At 39.9% G+C, this 16,073-nt stretch overlaps 1 protein-coding gene across 1 annotated transcript in view; it reads left to right on the top strand.

The window, feature by feature from the left end:
* IPO5 (importin 5) overlaps nucleotides 1–6,697 on the top strand; it is a 39,546-nt gene extending 32,849 nt beyond the window's left edge. Inside the window, exons 20-26 of the mRNA XM_081214430.1 lie at nucleotides 1,086–1,197; nucleotides 1,283–1,338; nucleotides 2,380–2,502; nucleotides 3,564–3,783; nucleotides 4,370–4,598; nucleotides 5,838–5,979; nucleotides 6,551–6,697. Coding sequence (XP_081070556.1) covers nucleotides 1,086–1,197; nucleotides 1,283–1,338; nucleotides 2,380–2,502; nucleotides 3,564–3,783; nucleotides 4,370–4,598; nucleotides 5,838–5,979; nucleotides 6,551–6,637 — 969 coding nt within the window. The 3' untranslated portion in view covers nucleotides 6,638–6,697. The remainder of the gene's footprint in view (nucleotides 1–1,085; nucleotides 1,198–1,282; nucleotides 1,339–2,379; nucleotides 2,503–3,563; nucleotides 3,784–4,369; nucleotides 4,599–5,837; nucleotides 5,980–6,550) is intronic.
* The last annotated feature ends 9,376 nt before the right edge of the window (nucleotides 6,698–16,073 follow it).

The following is a 16,073-nucleotide window of genomic DNA, read 5'->3' on the forward strand; positions in this document are numbered from 1 at the left end:
TCATTACCTGTTAATCCAACTACAGAAACTTGGCTGTCATCATCCAAGCCATGTCTAGTTTTTGTCCTGTTCTCTCTCCCCTAAATTCCCTTCTGTTTTTTGCCGTATCTCTTCTTTTTGCTATTGAAATAGCCTCACCTGGTCTATTCCAGAAGCCATTCCTTCTTTTCCTCATAGTTCATTTGCCTTTCCTCAAGCATTAACTTGCTCTTTGAGTCACTCTCCTTCCCATATTCTTGGTCATTTCCATTGCTCACAGCTCCATAGCTTGCTCCACAGTTTGGTTTAAAAATTCTTTATTTGTCCCCATTTACACTCCTGAAGTTCAAATTTTATTTTTCCAAAGACCGCATGCTTCCATGTCTTTGCCTGTATCATTTCCTCCGCCTGTAATGCAAGCATAGCCTTTCTCCAGCACCATCTTTGTACAGAGTATGCATGTAGTAACTGAGCTCCTTAGAAGCTGGTCTTTTCCATCTTTGAATCCGCAGCATCCACCATAATTCCTGGCACTTAAGACATGCTCAGGACATGTTTAAAGGAAAAATATTTTAAAATTTTTTCTCTTTAAAATACTGGCATTGTAGCAAATACAAACCAAGTGGATTTACTCATTTAATCATTAATCTTCCAGGGTACTGAGTTATGTTAATTTTTCTCACACCTCCGTCTGATTTTTTTTTTTTTTTTTTCTTTTTTTGGCTGCTTTGGGTCATTGTTGCTGCGCACAGGCTTTCTCTAGTTGCGGCAAGTGGGGGCTACTCTTCGTTGCGGTGCACGGGCTTCTCATTGCGGTGGCTTCTCTTGTTGCGGAGCACGTGCTCTAGGCGCACGGGCTTCAGTAGCTGTGGCTTGTGGGCTCTAGAGCGCAGGCTCAGTAGTTGTGGTGCACGGGCTTAGTTACTCCACGGCATGTGGGATCTTCCTGGACCAGGGCTCGAACCCGGTCCCCTGTATTGGCAGGTGGTTCTTAACCACTGTGCCACCAGGGAAGTCCCTCCATCTGATTCTTAATGGAGTTTAACTTTTGACTCCAAAAACACTTAAATCTTATGAGTTGCTTGCTTTCCTCAACCTCATTTTAGTGCATTGAAGTCATGGGAGATGGATGCCTTAATAATGAACACTTTGAAGAGTTGGGAGGTATATTGAAAGCTAAACTTGAAGAACATTTTAAAAATCAAGAATTGCGGCAAGGTAAGTTTTCCATGCTTTTATTTCTGAATGTAATCCTTGACCATTTTGGCGACCATTTAAAGACATTTATTTGGGTGTGTTTTAGTTAAAAGACAAGATGAAGACTATGATGAACAGGTGGAAGAATCACTACAAGATGAGGTAAATTATTCCATTTAGAACTTAATTTACACGACCATTTGCATCTGGAAGATACTGCTTAAGTTTCTGATTCATCTGACTTCTCATAAGATGTACTTCTTATTAATCTTTAGTAGAAAAATCTGACATGTATTTCGTTTATTAATCTAGAGAATAAGTAATTTGAAATCAGCTGATTTGTGTTTTGGATGCTTTGTGTGCATTTTGTTGCAATGACCTCACATATGAAAGCACTTTGGAGTTCACCTCGTGTTTTCTTCTACACTCTCACAACAATCTTGTATATTTGGTGGTGCTTTCACCATTTTAAAGATGAGTGAACTCAAACTCAGATGTTGAATGACTTCTACAGCCACACTGTTGACAATCTCATGCTTAAGGCCAGATCTTTCTATAACGCCAGCTGTCTTTCCACTGGACCACAGAATTGTGCAAATTTCCCCATAAATAATACGCATGCAGTGGTTGACATAATTCTTCACATTGTTACTCAGTTCTCTCACCATCAAACCACTTGATGCCATCAAACATATTTCAGCTGTGTGTTTAGGGTCTGTCATGGGGCCATCTGGTGGACTGGTGCTGACATGTGCAAGTCATCCCAGTCCTCTGCAGGGTGCTCACACGCCGACACACACGTTGTTCCCAGGGATGTAAATAACTGACCCCGCATCTCCCCACCATCCTGCTCCAAAACCGGAAACATTCTTGCAGAAAACAAAAAAATAGTAAAGTAAAATCACTTTTGTTTCAGATCTTTGAGATTTGGGTTAATTTTTCAACTGTATATTTTAAATATATTCCAAGAAAAGTATTTGCAATAAGTGCAATACTTACCACACTCCTTCCTTTCTTTCCATAGCCAGACAAGAGACATCACTGGGGTAACCTCAGTCTCTTGACTCTTGCTATGCCCTTAAGAAAGTGAAGAGAAATTTAATTTTGTACTTTTCTTATGTTTGTTATAATAAATGTTACTGTTAATAATAGCAGGGATACTTTTTAAATACATACGGGTTTGTATGTGTTTGTTTTTTTTAGGATGATAATGATGTTTATATTCTGACCAAAGTGTCAGACATTTTACACTCAATATTCAGTAGCTACAAGGAAAAAGTGTTACCATGGTTTGAACAGCTGCTTCCGTTAATTGTCAACCTAATTGTAAGTGTTACCTCTTTTTGACAATTATTTTAGATAGTTGACCTGGAAATCTTTCCTTACGCATTTGAAAACTTACACTTTCAAGTCAGAATGGATTGTAGAAATCATGGTTTCCACTGTACCTTTTTAATTTACCAAGTTTATTGCATTGCCCTGGATATTTTCTCCTTCAGTATATGCTCGAAGTTTACTAATTAGGTTTTCCATAGTTCAACTAATTTATAATACAGTCTGAAGGCATAGAACTGATTTTTTTAATTTCAGATTATCTATACCCTGCTAAATTAACAAATGGAAACAAAATGGTTGCAGGTTTTTGTTTTTGTTTTTCAGTAGACACTAGAAAATTCCGTTTTCATCCTTACTGTGTACCACCAGCAATCATAGATTCTGGATGAGAGCCTTATATATTCAATTTTTAAAATGTATTATAAATTATAAGCAGTCATCAGATATTTATGGTTCTTTTTGGCTTTCAGTTTTGTGTTTTATGATATTTAGTACTGCAGTATCTTTTAAATGATTTAGGCACATATGACATCCTGTTGAATCAGTACTATAAAGTTAAATCTTTGCAGCTTTTACTATTGCTGTGTTTTTTAAATATAGCATTGCCATTATCTTTTTTGTAAAGTAAATGTATATACATAGCTGCTGCTGTCAGTTATTCCTGATACTGGGTAATGTCAGGTTGTGGAATTCTGTAACAAATCACCCAAGTCTTTTAAACCTATACCTTATTAAATCTGTGTAGTACTTTGAGGGCTGTTATTCACAAGAACTGATTGTTACTATGTTGTTTTTCATTACCTATATCAGGAATATGCATGTAAGATGACAGCCTATAGTAAATAAGTGTTTCTTTACAATCTTTTGTTGTTGTTGTTCCATTAGTTCATGTCTTTTATTAACTAATACACAGTGACTTGTCTTCTGGTTTGTTGAAACAATAGGTCAGACAACATTTGCCACAGTAATGTCTGTCAAAGTGGCTGGCCGTAAAAACTCCAGCACCACATTCATCTGAATAGTCAAAGCTTAAAAGAGTATCTCTTTTGTAGTGTCTGCATAGACCGTGGCCAGATAGACAGTGGGGCTTGTGCATCTTTGATGATGTCATAGAACACTGTAGCCCAGCCTCATTTAAATATGCAGAATATTTCATAAGGCCAATGCTCCAGTACACCTGTGACGGCAGCCCAGAAGTCAGGCAAGCAGCTGCGTATGGCCTGGGGGTCATGGCACAGTACGGCGGAGACAACTATCGTCCTTTTTGTACAGGTACTTTTGTTTGTTACGTTATGTGCGTCTCATCCCAGGCATCCCTGTTATTCCTGCCTTGCTTTCCCCCCGCACACCGCCCGCCCCGGCAAGCATACACTGCTTCATTCTCTTTTCCTTTTTCAAACACCTTACTGTAGCACTTAGGAGTTTACCGCCCTCATGCTCGTAGAAATGGAAGTGAAATCTGAGTGGGACCACAGCCTCCTCACCTCAGTCCCAGGGTACAGTCCACTTGGGGCTTGGAGGGCATACTCTTAAAACATGCTGGCATCCCTGTATGTTCAGCACGGGAGTATAGCTGGGCGGCTTTCAGAAGCTGCGGTACACCGAGGTGATCAGGGGTGTGAATCCGGAGGCTGCTACGTCCTGGGCCGAGAGATTAGTGGAGTGCAGGTGCTCCTGAGCACGCCAGGGCAACCCCCCTTTCCCCGTGCCTGGTTCTGTGGTCACAAAAACAAACATTTCTTGCACTTGAACATTGCCTCGCTATAATTCATACCTGGACCAGAGATAAGAAATATTTATGGGCATTTGCATGAAAATGTGAGACTTTAAATGATTTTTTTTCAAATGCTTATTTTAGAAGCACTCCCACTACTGGTAAGAGTTATTCAGTCTGCTGATTCTAAGACCAAAGAAAATATCAATGCTACAGAGAACTGCATCTCGGCAGTAGGGAAAATTATGAAGTTCAAGCCTGATTGTGTGAACGTTGAAGAAGTCCTCCCACATTGGCTGTCTTGGCTTCCATTACATGAGGATAAAGAAGAAGCTGTTCAGACTTTCAGTTATCTTTGCGACCTGATTGAAAGGTGAGGAACGGGACAGGTAGGCCTTATTTCCTTCCCTTCACGTAACACAGTGCTTCCTGTGCACAGCTTCCAGGTGTATAGGTTATAATAGTGCTGCCTTTATAAATCAGGTTAAGAAGCCGTGTCACAGTTAAGAGTGCCGTATAAGCACATCTAATTTTGAGTTATTCTTTATGGAACTCAGTTCAACAGATCATTATAGAATGTGATGTTCAAGGAAGGTTCTGTTCTGTCTCCCGCCCCACTCATTCATTCAGCCATTCACTCACTAGCTTTACTGAGGTATAATTGACATACCATTCATTAGTAGAATGGGGTCAAAGCACATTGTTAGTACTATTATTTGACCCTCTGAAATACTAGTGTTTTTCTTTGGATTAAAAAATCAGTGGTATAAGGGAAATACACCAGACGGGCAGTCAGGATCTGGCCCCAGGCCTCTGTCATTCATAGTGTTATTTTGTGCCTGTGAGTATAGCTAAGAATTGCAACCACCTTGGAGGTTATAGAAGCTATCAAGTCAAAGGCGTGTTCATTGGTGGTCTGTTTTTCTAAGTCCAGGTTCCCCTAGGTACTGGATCTGGGCTCTGGCACTATTAATTATTCCTTTTAGTTCATAAATAAATCCAAGGGCTACAACCACTCATCTCCTGGAGTTTGTAGAAACAGGCCAATGGCTATATTCCTTCATGCCTGTCTAAGTTCTCGTTCATACAAATACTGGGAGACTTCACAGGGAGGACAGTATCACTAAGGAACGTAGCAGCCGTCCTGGAGACCCCTTATCTGCACCTGCCTCTGCAGTGACCAGTCCTCCATCACGCTGTTTAATCATCTCCCTTGGACGTGACTACTCTGGAATTTTCTTAATGAAAAAGACTGGAATTCTAATTAGATTCACTGTTAGGTTTCTTTCCATTAAACTTGACTGCAGCTTATTTCCCGGCTTACATTTAGAATGCCTGTATTATCTTTTTGAACTTCAGATTTATTTTAGAAACCATTTTGCAGTGTCTAAATAAAATTTGTGTTAAGGAACTGTTCTTAGTAATATCTTGGGTTTTTTTTAACATATATATATATATAGGTATATATGTATATATGTATAAAATTTACATGGGAAGAAACTGAAAAGCTAATAAGTAAAATTAGCTGGTTTTCCTCCTACTGAATTTAAAAGGCAGTTGATTTTAGTGAGTGCATAATCATTGTATAAAGACCTTCTCTTTCTTTTTTCAGTAATCACCCAATCGTTCTTGGCCCTAACAATACCAATCTGCCCAAAATATTCAGTATAATTGCAGAAGGAGAAATGCATGAGGCAATTAAACATGAAGATCCCTGTGCCAAACGTCTGGCTAATGTAGTTCGCCAAGTACAGGTAAGCTGGTTTGGTTAAACTGGGGAAGAAGAACTAAAAAATTACTTGGTTTTGGCTTTTTTTTTCATATTCTTCTCTATTAGAGGAAGGAAATAGAAATCCAACTAGCTAAGGAAATTTCATGTTTATATTCTCTTGTCATCAAGCCTCAAATGGATTATACTTATTATAATCTACCCATATATTCTCATTATTTATTTAAACTAAAACTTGTATCTTAAGTCTGAGACTAGCACATACTCATTATGTAGAAGTTTTTCTGCATATCTGTGAAGAAAAAAAGATGAGATTTTAATAGTAATAAAACTGTCAGCTACCAATGACTTTTCCTACCTAAATTCATGTGTATAGATTACTTGAACATGTCACCTAAAGTGTAGCTTTATCAATGCAAAAATGAGAAAACTTACTGTAAATGAAATAAACTTTGTAGAAATGAAAAGATTTCTTGCTTTTACAATGATGTTCAGGTATTTTGGCATTATTTCAGTCTACCTAATGCTGATGATTGAAATACTTCCCAGTGACCATTTTCGCCGAATCTAAATGTGTGACGATGTTCTTTCCCTAGACTTCTGGAGGACTGTGGACTGAATGCATAGCGCAGCTCAGTCCCGAGCAGCAGGCAGCCATACAGGAGCTCCTGAACTCTGCCTGAAGGGCCTTAATTATCACCACCAGAAAACTAACTCCAAATAAACGTTTACCCTTTTGTTTAGGTTTCTTTGTTTTGTTTTTGAGCAAAAGAGAACGGTAGAGTTGTGTGTGGGCCATTCTTCTGCAAAGCCACAACAGCAGGAAGAGAAGCCCTGGGTTTCGGGATGGTGTTTAAGTGGATTTCTCCCACACCACTGAGGAAGTCCCATGAGCCCTGCAGTAGCACTGAAGAGTATTTTTCTATTGGTATAACCCACCCATGTGAAGGTGAAAGGGAAATTAAGTTTTCTCACTAGATATAAGGAGATTTAAGACAAAACAGCTTTAAGATCAGTTCCTCAGCGTTAGATGTGTGTTAAAACAAGTTGCTGTACACCTAGTGTTAATTCTATTCATTGGAGTGTGAGTCTCTGTACGGTAGAAAGAAGCCTTTTACCCAGCAAACTAGTAGATCCAAAAATTGAAAAAAAGCTGAAGACAAAAACAACAAGCATGAAGATGTTATTTTATGTCACTTTCGATTCTTTTCCCCAAAAGGCTTATGCAGTGACTCAGTTTGGAAAGCTTTTCAGCTTCCAGCCCTTGAATGTGAAGTGTCGTTGGCATGTCTGGCAGTAGTCTCATTCACTCCTCAATAAACAACGTTGAAATACGAAAGAAGTTTGTGTAAAAATTTAGTACTGTCTGGCTTTGATTCATTTAATGTTTTTAATATAAGAATAATCTAGTATTTTTTAAAGTAATAAGGATGGCTCTGAATTTTGTTTCCCCCTGATATTTTCCTCGTGCAATTCAAAGTTAAAAGCATCTAGTTTTTACCATCTTCCACTTTAATTTAAGCTAAGTTATGATACACCTACTCTGTTCACAATTGGTGTGCAAACTTCAGTCGTTTTAAAGCTAGCATTGTTCCTGTTAGAAAAAAAAGATTTGGCTTAGTATTTTTATTGCAAATTGTAATTGCTATGGAGCCACACGCAACTTTTAAACTTTTAATTTTATGATAAGTATTATGGCTAAAATTATTTACTGATAAATTCAGTAAGATGTGTGAATGTGTTTTTCTTTATGTATTAACCTCATAGCAGTAAATGACTTGCTGTTGTTTCTTTAAATAATTTTTCTAAGAGGTCTTATTAGATTTCTGTTGAAACTCCAGTGTTAACATTTTTATAGTTTGTACTGAATTTAACCGTGATACAAAAATGAATTTTATGCCTAGATCAGAATTTAAAATTAAAGGTTTTTTCTTTAAATGATTTGCATTACTTTATTAAAACTAAATCTGAAATGGAATGGAAAGTAGAATAAATTGTATTAAGGTGGTTTGGTTGGGGGCAGATTCCCCTCACATATATTTTGTTTCCGGCCCAGAAGCTTTGGTATCTCGCAGGACAGACACCATGTTGAGTGACTTCTCTAGTAAGATCATTGCTTTCAGTGGGTACCTGTGTGACTCTCAACATGTGTGGGGAAATTTGAACCTACTTTATATCCTGTCTTCCTGTCAGAGTAAAAATGTGGTAGTTCAACCCCTCTTCCTGAGGGTACTTCCTGAGATAGAATGCTGTTTGGAAATGCCATTCGTGTACTGATGCCAAACCACTGGAGCAACTCAGGTTTGCTTTTTTTTAAATTTATTACACTACTTAAAATGTTAAAAATGTGGTGTGCTCACCTAAGTTGAGATGGAAGTATGGTCAGAAGATGGGTACATGGTTTTCGGAGAGTCTCGTGTTTGCAGAGCACACTGTCCTAAGCACTTAAGGCATATGGCAAAGAACCTCGCAGCTTCAAGTTTAAACATTAGTGGGGAAAGTCAGAAGATGTACCCATCAGAGGGGTCTAAGGTCCCTGAAAGAATCAATTGCAGACTGACTACATCCTTCTGGATAGAAGTAGGAAAACAAGTAATTGGAGTTGAATCAAGTTAATCAGGGAAGGTCAGTTTTAAAGACTTGATGTGACATGATCCTGAAACTCATAACTGATTGTAACACGAACTAACAATTCTTTGGAATTATCTGGGGTGACATTTTTAATACCTCATTTTGTCTATACAGGATGAAAATTCATGTTTTTTTCTTTTGTACCAAATTTAGTGGCCTAGTGGCCTTGCATGTCAGCCAGTAATTATATATTTATGAATCCGAGCTATTTCTGGAGGAAAAAAACTTGGGTGGCCCTTAAATTTTCTGGTTATTTTGTGACATAGAGGGTTAAGATATGTGCACAAGTGTCAGAAGTTTTTAGCATAACTCATTTAGAATATTTTTTTAATGCTAAATCTAAAGAAAAGCAAAATTGTCTTAAAGCTAGTTGGACATTTCTGTAATGAGAGGCAACTTTATCTTAACTCTGTAGCTGTAGTTTGACTAACAAAACCGTGAGTAAATGCATAAGCAGATAAACATTCTCCATGTACCTGGTCTCATAATAGCTAGCTAAAGAGCTAACTAAATGATGTACTTAGTAATTAGTATTGCTGCATTCTGCCTACGAGTATTGCATCAAACAGTCTGGCTCTGAGCTTGTTCCATGGAAATCACTTTGTACCTCTTATCCCTCTGCCTCAAAGGATTGATAGCCAAAATCTACCATCTTTCGTTTTCTTAGTCCCAGAAGTATGAAGGTTTAGAAGAAAGTGAATTACCTGCAAGGAGTGGGCTTGGATTATTACTTCCAACACTTGAACTTCTGACCAGGTGACGGGGAGGTGGGCGGTTAACTCTAAAACCATCCTGGACTGACTCCCCCCACTTTTTTTTTTTCTCACACAATCTGTAATCCTGACCGTCATTTGCTAGACAATACTTTGGCATATTATATTTTCTATGTATGTTGTATATTTGAGTGGATGAACACAAACACTTTGAAGATAAATTATAGCTCAGTTACTCATTTCTAAGAAATGAACCCCAAAGCAGTGTGATAAGTTCTTATGTAAAACTCCACAAAAAAATGTTTTTTTTTTTAATTCCAGTTAGAGTAGCAGAATATAATTCTGAAATGTGTGTCAGTGATTCCTTGTATGGTTCTTGATCTCTTATACATGTCTGCCCTCTTAAGTAGCATTCAGATTGTAATGGGAATCAAGTCCGGTGCCATTTGCTATAGATTAAAAATTAGTTCCCCTGCTTCTCTTAGAGGTTTGTAACAAATAGGTACAAAGTGTAAGTTTTGAATTACAACCTGACAGCAATCCTGTGGTCTTAAGGTACATCGTGAAAGAAGGTGATGTTGAATGGTTAAGAGCAGGGTCAGCAAACTTCTGTAAAGGACTGGATGGTAAGTATTTTAGGCTTTGCAGCCCCTAGGATCTTCATCACAACTACTTAGCTGCTTTTTTAGACAATACTCAACAAACGGGTGTGGCTTTGTCCCAGGAGACTACAGAGACAGGCTGGCACCTGATTAAAACCTTTGCTCGGGTTCCCAAATCTCACTGTACACGTTCTGAGACTTTGGACAGGTTAACCTCTGTACCTCAGTTGCCTTCTCTTTAAAATGGGAATAATAATAGTACCCACATTATAGAGGATTTAAATGAATTTAGAAGTCAGGCATGGTGTTAGCTATCATCACTTACGTTCTCTTAATTTTTCAAAATCAAGTATTTTTTTTTTTTTTTTTTTTTTTTTTTGCTAATTCTCTGAAGAGCCTCGGTGTTGAGAGGAAGCCTAGGAAGTTGTGAAAAGTATCAGCAGCTTTGCCGAGTCTGCGGAGTTGTACCATGAGTGTATTTGGCTGATGGAAATGCAATTTTACTTGCTCAGCACCGAGGGACTGGTGGTGGAAGATCCTCATCTGCACATGGCCCGGCCCCTAAGTGCACCCATAACCTCATCTGCACCACGACCTAAACAAGCAGCAGTTTGTCCCTGACCGGGGAAGAAGTTCCGTCGGACTCACTGTGAGCGCTGGTGGCTCTGTCCCCCAGACTCGGTCACCAGGGACCCGTCCTCACAGTGACTGGCAGGGGAGGGCCCCGTGGTGGCCATCCAGGGCGGGGAGCACTGGGGAGCCCGGCCCCACTGCTCACCAGTCCGGACCCTTTGCAACCCCCTCAGCCTCCCTGTGCCTCTGTTCTCACTTGTAAAGCAGTCCGTCAACAGTAACCTCCCACACAGGGTGGCTGTGAGGTTTGAGGTGATACCCGTGAAGCCCCTAGATCAGTGCCTGGCAGTGTCAGTTTGCTATTAGGAGTACACGCGTTTGAAGAGATGGAATTAAGTTTGGTTTACAACTGATGAACAACGTCATAAAATACTCCAGGGACAATGGGTGCAGCACTTACACCCAGCAAGACAGATACTCCGGTCAAGAGTTTTATTGAATTAAGCTGTGTAACAAAAACTGATGGCTTGAGGGCAGATGCTGAGCAAAACGCACGGGCGGTCTGCCTTCACCTAGGGACACATCAGAATTTCAGAGCAATGAAAGTAGAGGGTGTGGAGTGTGTAATAGAAGAAATCAGGGAAATAACATTCATTAGTGCAGATAGGTTGTGTATCCAGTGGCCTCAATCTAGGCATTCTAGCAAATTGCACCAGACACTCAAAATCTGGCCTCTCCTGGTCACTGAAAAGCCCACCCTGAGTGGAGGTCATCTCTGCAGACTTGCCACCACGACAGGCTATGTCACAGGGATGCCGCAGAGGCAAGCATTTGGGACCAGCATGTAGCGTCTGCTGCCTTGGTGGGCGAAGGTGCCAGAGGAGCAGAAAGTCGGGAAGGCTGGGCTCCAAGCCCTCTCCCTCCCCACGCCCACCTCTGGTTCCTGCCAGGGAGGGTACTGCTGCTAAGTCATTATTGGGTTGACAGTGAAGAGAATGTGCTAAATTGTAGCCCATTTACATTAACTTGGCCCCAATCCCTGAATGCAGTTACCCACTTTTTTTTACCTCCTTGCAGGGCAGCTAGTGGCTGCTGCTTTCCACGCAATTTCATATACTCCCAGATTTTCTCTAACCCTCTCCCCTTGGGGGAAAACTATGTAGTTTTAAACCGCCATTGAAATGAAGTGGAGCCCCCGTACGACCAGGAGCTAGAGACAGAATTTATAGGGTTATGACCCTATTGCATCTTCTTATTAAAAAACACACTGAAAGTTCATTATTAAAGGGCCAGAAAAGATGGTTCTCTTTTAGGAAAAATACAGCCCATCAATGTTTTTAGTGTTTGTGAATTGAGTCTCATGGGGAAAGGTTACCACTACTATAAATGATCAATAAGCCATAAGACGGAAGCTCTTCTTGAAACTGCTGTTTCAAGAAGGAAGTAAAGATAAAATAGCAACACAAATTTGGAGACGACATAATGGATTGAAATAACTAAACGTTTCTTAAAAGAGCAGTAGCGAAGGATCATAAGGCAGAACGAAGGTTGCATTTGAGGATGCTAACTCACTTTTTTGTGTCCCAAAAGGGATTGCTCCTTGCTCCCCTCCAAAGTAGAAACCTCAGGGTCTCTGTCAGCAGAGGCAGTGAGTGAGAGGCCCCTCCCTGGCCTTCAGAGATGCCACTCACCCTGCAGCGACTCCCTCTGCCCACACAGCCTGCCCAACTGCAGTGCAGCGGCCGCCTCCTAGAAGTCATTCCCGAAGGCCTGCAAAGCTGGGGGGATGGCCAGACAGGCCTGATTCTACCCAAGCATCTGACTCTGGCCACCGTTCCCTTCGGCCCCAACTTCCTTCCCACCTGATAAGGGAGCCCTGGACCCACAGGCTTCCTGCCTGAAAACTGCAGCCTCCACCTGCAGGTAAGGCCTGTTTCCCCTTATGTCCGCTTCTGCTTTATTATACAGTATAAGGAGAGCATTCGCTTCTTACCTGGACCTGTTTCATTGCAAACGTCCCATCTTGGCCTTTGAGCTATCTGGAATAGATTACGTTATTTCCAAATAGTTTCTTTTGGATGCTCCAAAGGCTTCCTCTGGTTTGTCTGTGGTGGAGGGCGGTGGTGAGTATTGGATGGAATGACGTAACCAGAGTGCAGCGTGCTCAGGGGACTCAGGTAGTGGCTATTGTAACAGCTACACCCAGGCCCTGGGGACCAGCCCCCAATCATGCAGACATTCCAGAAACCAACCAAAATTGAGAACCTGCTAATAATCTGAGCTTCCTGCTTCTAAACTCTTTGCTGGAAATACTGTAATTATTTATGAAAAAAAACCTTGACATATTTTCTCAGATCAGGTGTTAGGAGCAAATGGGTAAGTAAGGGATGTTCTCTCCCTTTAGTTCTCACATGTGACAAAATTTATGGGTATTTTGAGGAGAAGCCCAAATTCTGGAGAGTCTTCAATTTTTTTTTTAATTACTTAACTTTACACAAAGGGCCACCTGTACCTGGTTCAAAATTCAAGGTTTATAAAACATTCAGTGAAAAGTCTCTTCCCATACTTGCTCCTCAGCCACCTCTGCCTAGCTCGCCTCACAAGGAGAATTTTGCAGAGTTGGTCCCACCAGAACATTTTTGCTTAATGCAATTCATAACCTTCTGGAAGGAAATTAGCATTCCTGATGAAATGCAGGTGTATTTTTCTATGGATATGAGTCGGGTTAAGAACTACTCTGGGGGCTTCCCTGGTGGTGCAGTGGTTAAGAATCTGCCTGCCAATGCACGAGACATGGGTTTGAGCCCTGGTCCGGGAAGATCCCACATGCCGGGGAGCAACTAAGCCTGTGCACCACAACTACTGAGCCTGCGCTCTAGAGCCCGCGAGCCACAACTACTGAAGCCCACGCGCCTAGAGCCCGTGCTCCACAACAAGAGAAGCCACCACAATGAGAAGCCTGCGCACCATAATGAAAAGCAGACCCCGCTCGCCACAACTAGAGAAACCCCAGGGGCAGCAATGAAGACCCAACACAGTCAAAAATAAATAAATTTATAAAAATTTTTTTAAAAACTACTCTGAGAAACTACCCACCTTCCTAGGTAACCCAACCTGAATTCTTTAACAGGACATTTGGATTATCCCTTTTTTCCCCAATAAGTCAATAGTGATTAACCTAATTTTTATTTATTTATTTATTTATTTATTTATTTAGCCTTTAAATACCTCTGCTGTGAAAGAAATCCTTGAAATTGGCCAGCTCGAGGTCTATGCCCTTGCAGTTTATAATAAAATTCCAACATAACTACATTGTCTAAAAATGATTTTTTAAAATATTCTCAGAAGGAAAAATTATGTTTTTATGTATGCTTCCAGGGTTATAAATATTCAAATGCCTTTTTGGAATAAAAGTAACATCATTTTGGCTAGGAATTAATTCTGAATATCCAACTCTATTAAAGACGGAGGTTAAATATCTCTTGCCCTTTCCAATAAATGAGGATATATGTTGATATGCACAGTTCTTGGTACCATCAAAATGTTAAAACTAGATCATTATATTGATTTAGAACCCCATTTCATCTTAAACTAAGTGACATCAGGCTAAATATCCTTTTATTATTAAATCAGCACACAAAGTTCCACTCTCTTTAGGGAGCATATTTTCAAATATGCATTTTTATAAATTAATTATCCTGTCATTTTATTTTTTTAAATTTAATAACTTTTTTAATGTATGTATTTTTGTGGTTGCCTGCTATTTTTCTATAAAAAAGTCAGAGTTGACTTTTTAAGTTATAATGTAAACAGAGGCACAGTTGCTTTGTGGCAAGTATGCAGATGGTATTCATGAGTGAAGTTCAGGAAACACTTTTCCTTGGCTGCTGAGGTTTGTAACACAGTCACATTAGGTTCGAGAAGTTTTGTTCTACTTGGTTAGGAGTAATACAATGCAGTAATTATCCTGTCAGGTCAGATGAACAAAACTCAGCAAGAAAAATGTGGCTCAGCCAGTGAGACATTTGGAGGCATGAACCAGACTAAGACAACAGAACTGGACAGGTTTGGAGTGGGGGTGGGGAGTTACTTTTTATTTTAAAATAATTTCCAATTTATAGGAGAGTGTAAAAAAAAAAAAGACCAAAAACTCCCATGTATCTTTTGTCTATATTTTAAAATATTGTGACATTTTCTCTCTCAATCCTTTGCGACTCTCTGAGCTCTCTTCCTTCACCTAGGCCTCGACTTTTCAGACTGCCATGTTTGTCTCTACATTGTCCAATTTTAGCAAGAATCCTGCTAAGTCTGTCTAGCCACCCTGTAAACAGCCACATACAGTTTTTGTCTTTCTCTGACTTATTTCACCAAGCATAATACTCTCTAGGTCCATCCACATTGTTGTAAATGGCAGAATTTCATTCTTTTTTATGGCTGCGTAATATTCTAGTTTATATATATGTGTACTATGTCTTCTTTATCCATTCGTCTGTTGATGAATGCATGGGTTGCTTCTGTATCTTGGCTATTGTAAATAATGCTACTATGAGCATTGGATGTACTTATCTTTTCAAATTAGTGTTTTCATTTTCTTTGGATGTAAATCCAGGAATGGGATTGCTATATGGTAGTTCTATTTTTAGTATTTCGAGGACCCTCTGTACTATTTTCCACAGCGGCTGCACTGATGTACATCTCCACCAACAGTGTACAAGGGTTCCCTTTTCTCCACATCCACACCAACTTTTGTTATTTGTCGACTTTTTGATGAGGAAAAAGCGGGGACTTTGCAGTCAGATCAGCCTGGATTTGAATTGCACGTATCCTCTTTATTGTGTGGATTTGGAAAATGTACTTGGCATCATAACCTCTCTACCTCAGTTTGCTCACTGGGAGATGGGGAAATACCTGCTCTGCTGGATCTCTGTGAGAATTCAGTGAGGTCAGGCATGCAGAAGCTCTGGCGAAGGATGGGTGCCAGGTCAGCTCTCTCCCCATCCCTCCCACAGACATGTTATGGAACCAGAGGGGGGCCTGTTCACAGTACTGTTTACAAATAACAGTACCTGAAAGTTGACCTTTTACAATGTCCAGTAAATTCTTATATCTCAGAACAGAAATTGAGTCGATAGGCTGATGGTGGACACAGTAAAATAATAATCAAAATGGAATTTATTGTGACAGATTTATACTGTAGGTATCTTAAAAGCTAAAAACATCTGAAAAAAAAAGGTTTTGCTGGGAATTCCCTGGCGGTCCAGTGGTTAGGACTCTGCGCTTTCACTGCTGAACATGTGGGTTCAGTCCCTGGTCAGGGAGCTATGATCCCTCAAGCCGTGCAGCGCAGCCAAAAACAAAAAAAGGTTTTGCTCTTTTACCTTAAAATGTGCACAAAATATATTTTCTAACATTTTAAAGATACATCATCCCTGAATTTTGCTAAATGGGAAGTAAACAGTCACCCCATGAAATAAGTGTGTGGAAGATAAGATTACTGTTTTTCAGTAATCGATACTATCAGTAGTTTGCCCTGTGAGCAGCCTATGTATGGTTTTTATATTCTATTTTGGGTGGCATTTGGGGTTATTTAAAATTTTGTC

This window comes from Mesoplodon bidens (assembly GCF_964165515.1).
Source record: "Mesoplodon bidens genome assembly, chromosome: 17".
In the NCBI taxonomy this organism is placed as follows: Eukaryota; Metazoa; Chordata; class Mammalia; order Artiodactyla; family Ziphiidae; genus Mesoplodon; species Mesoplodon bidens.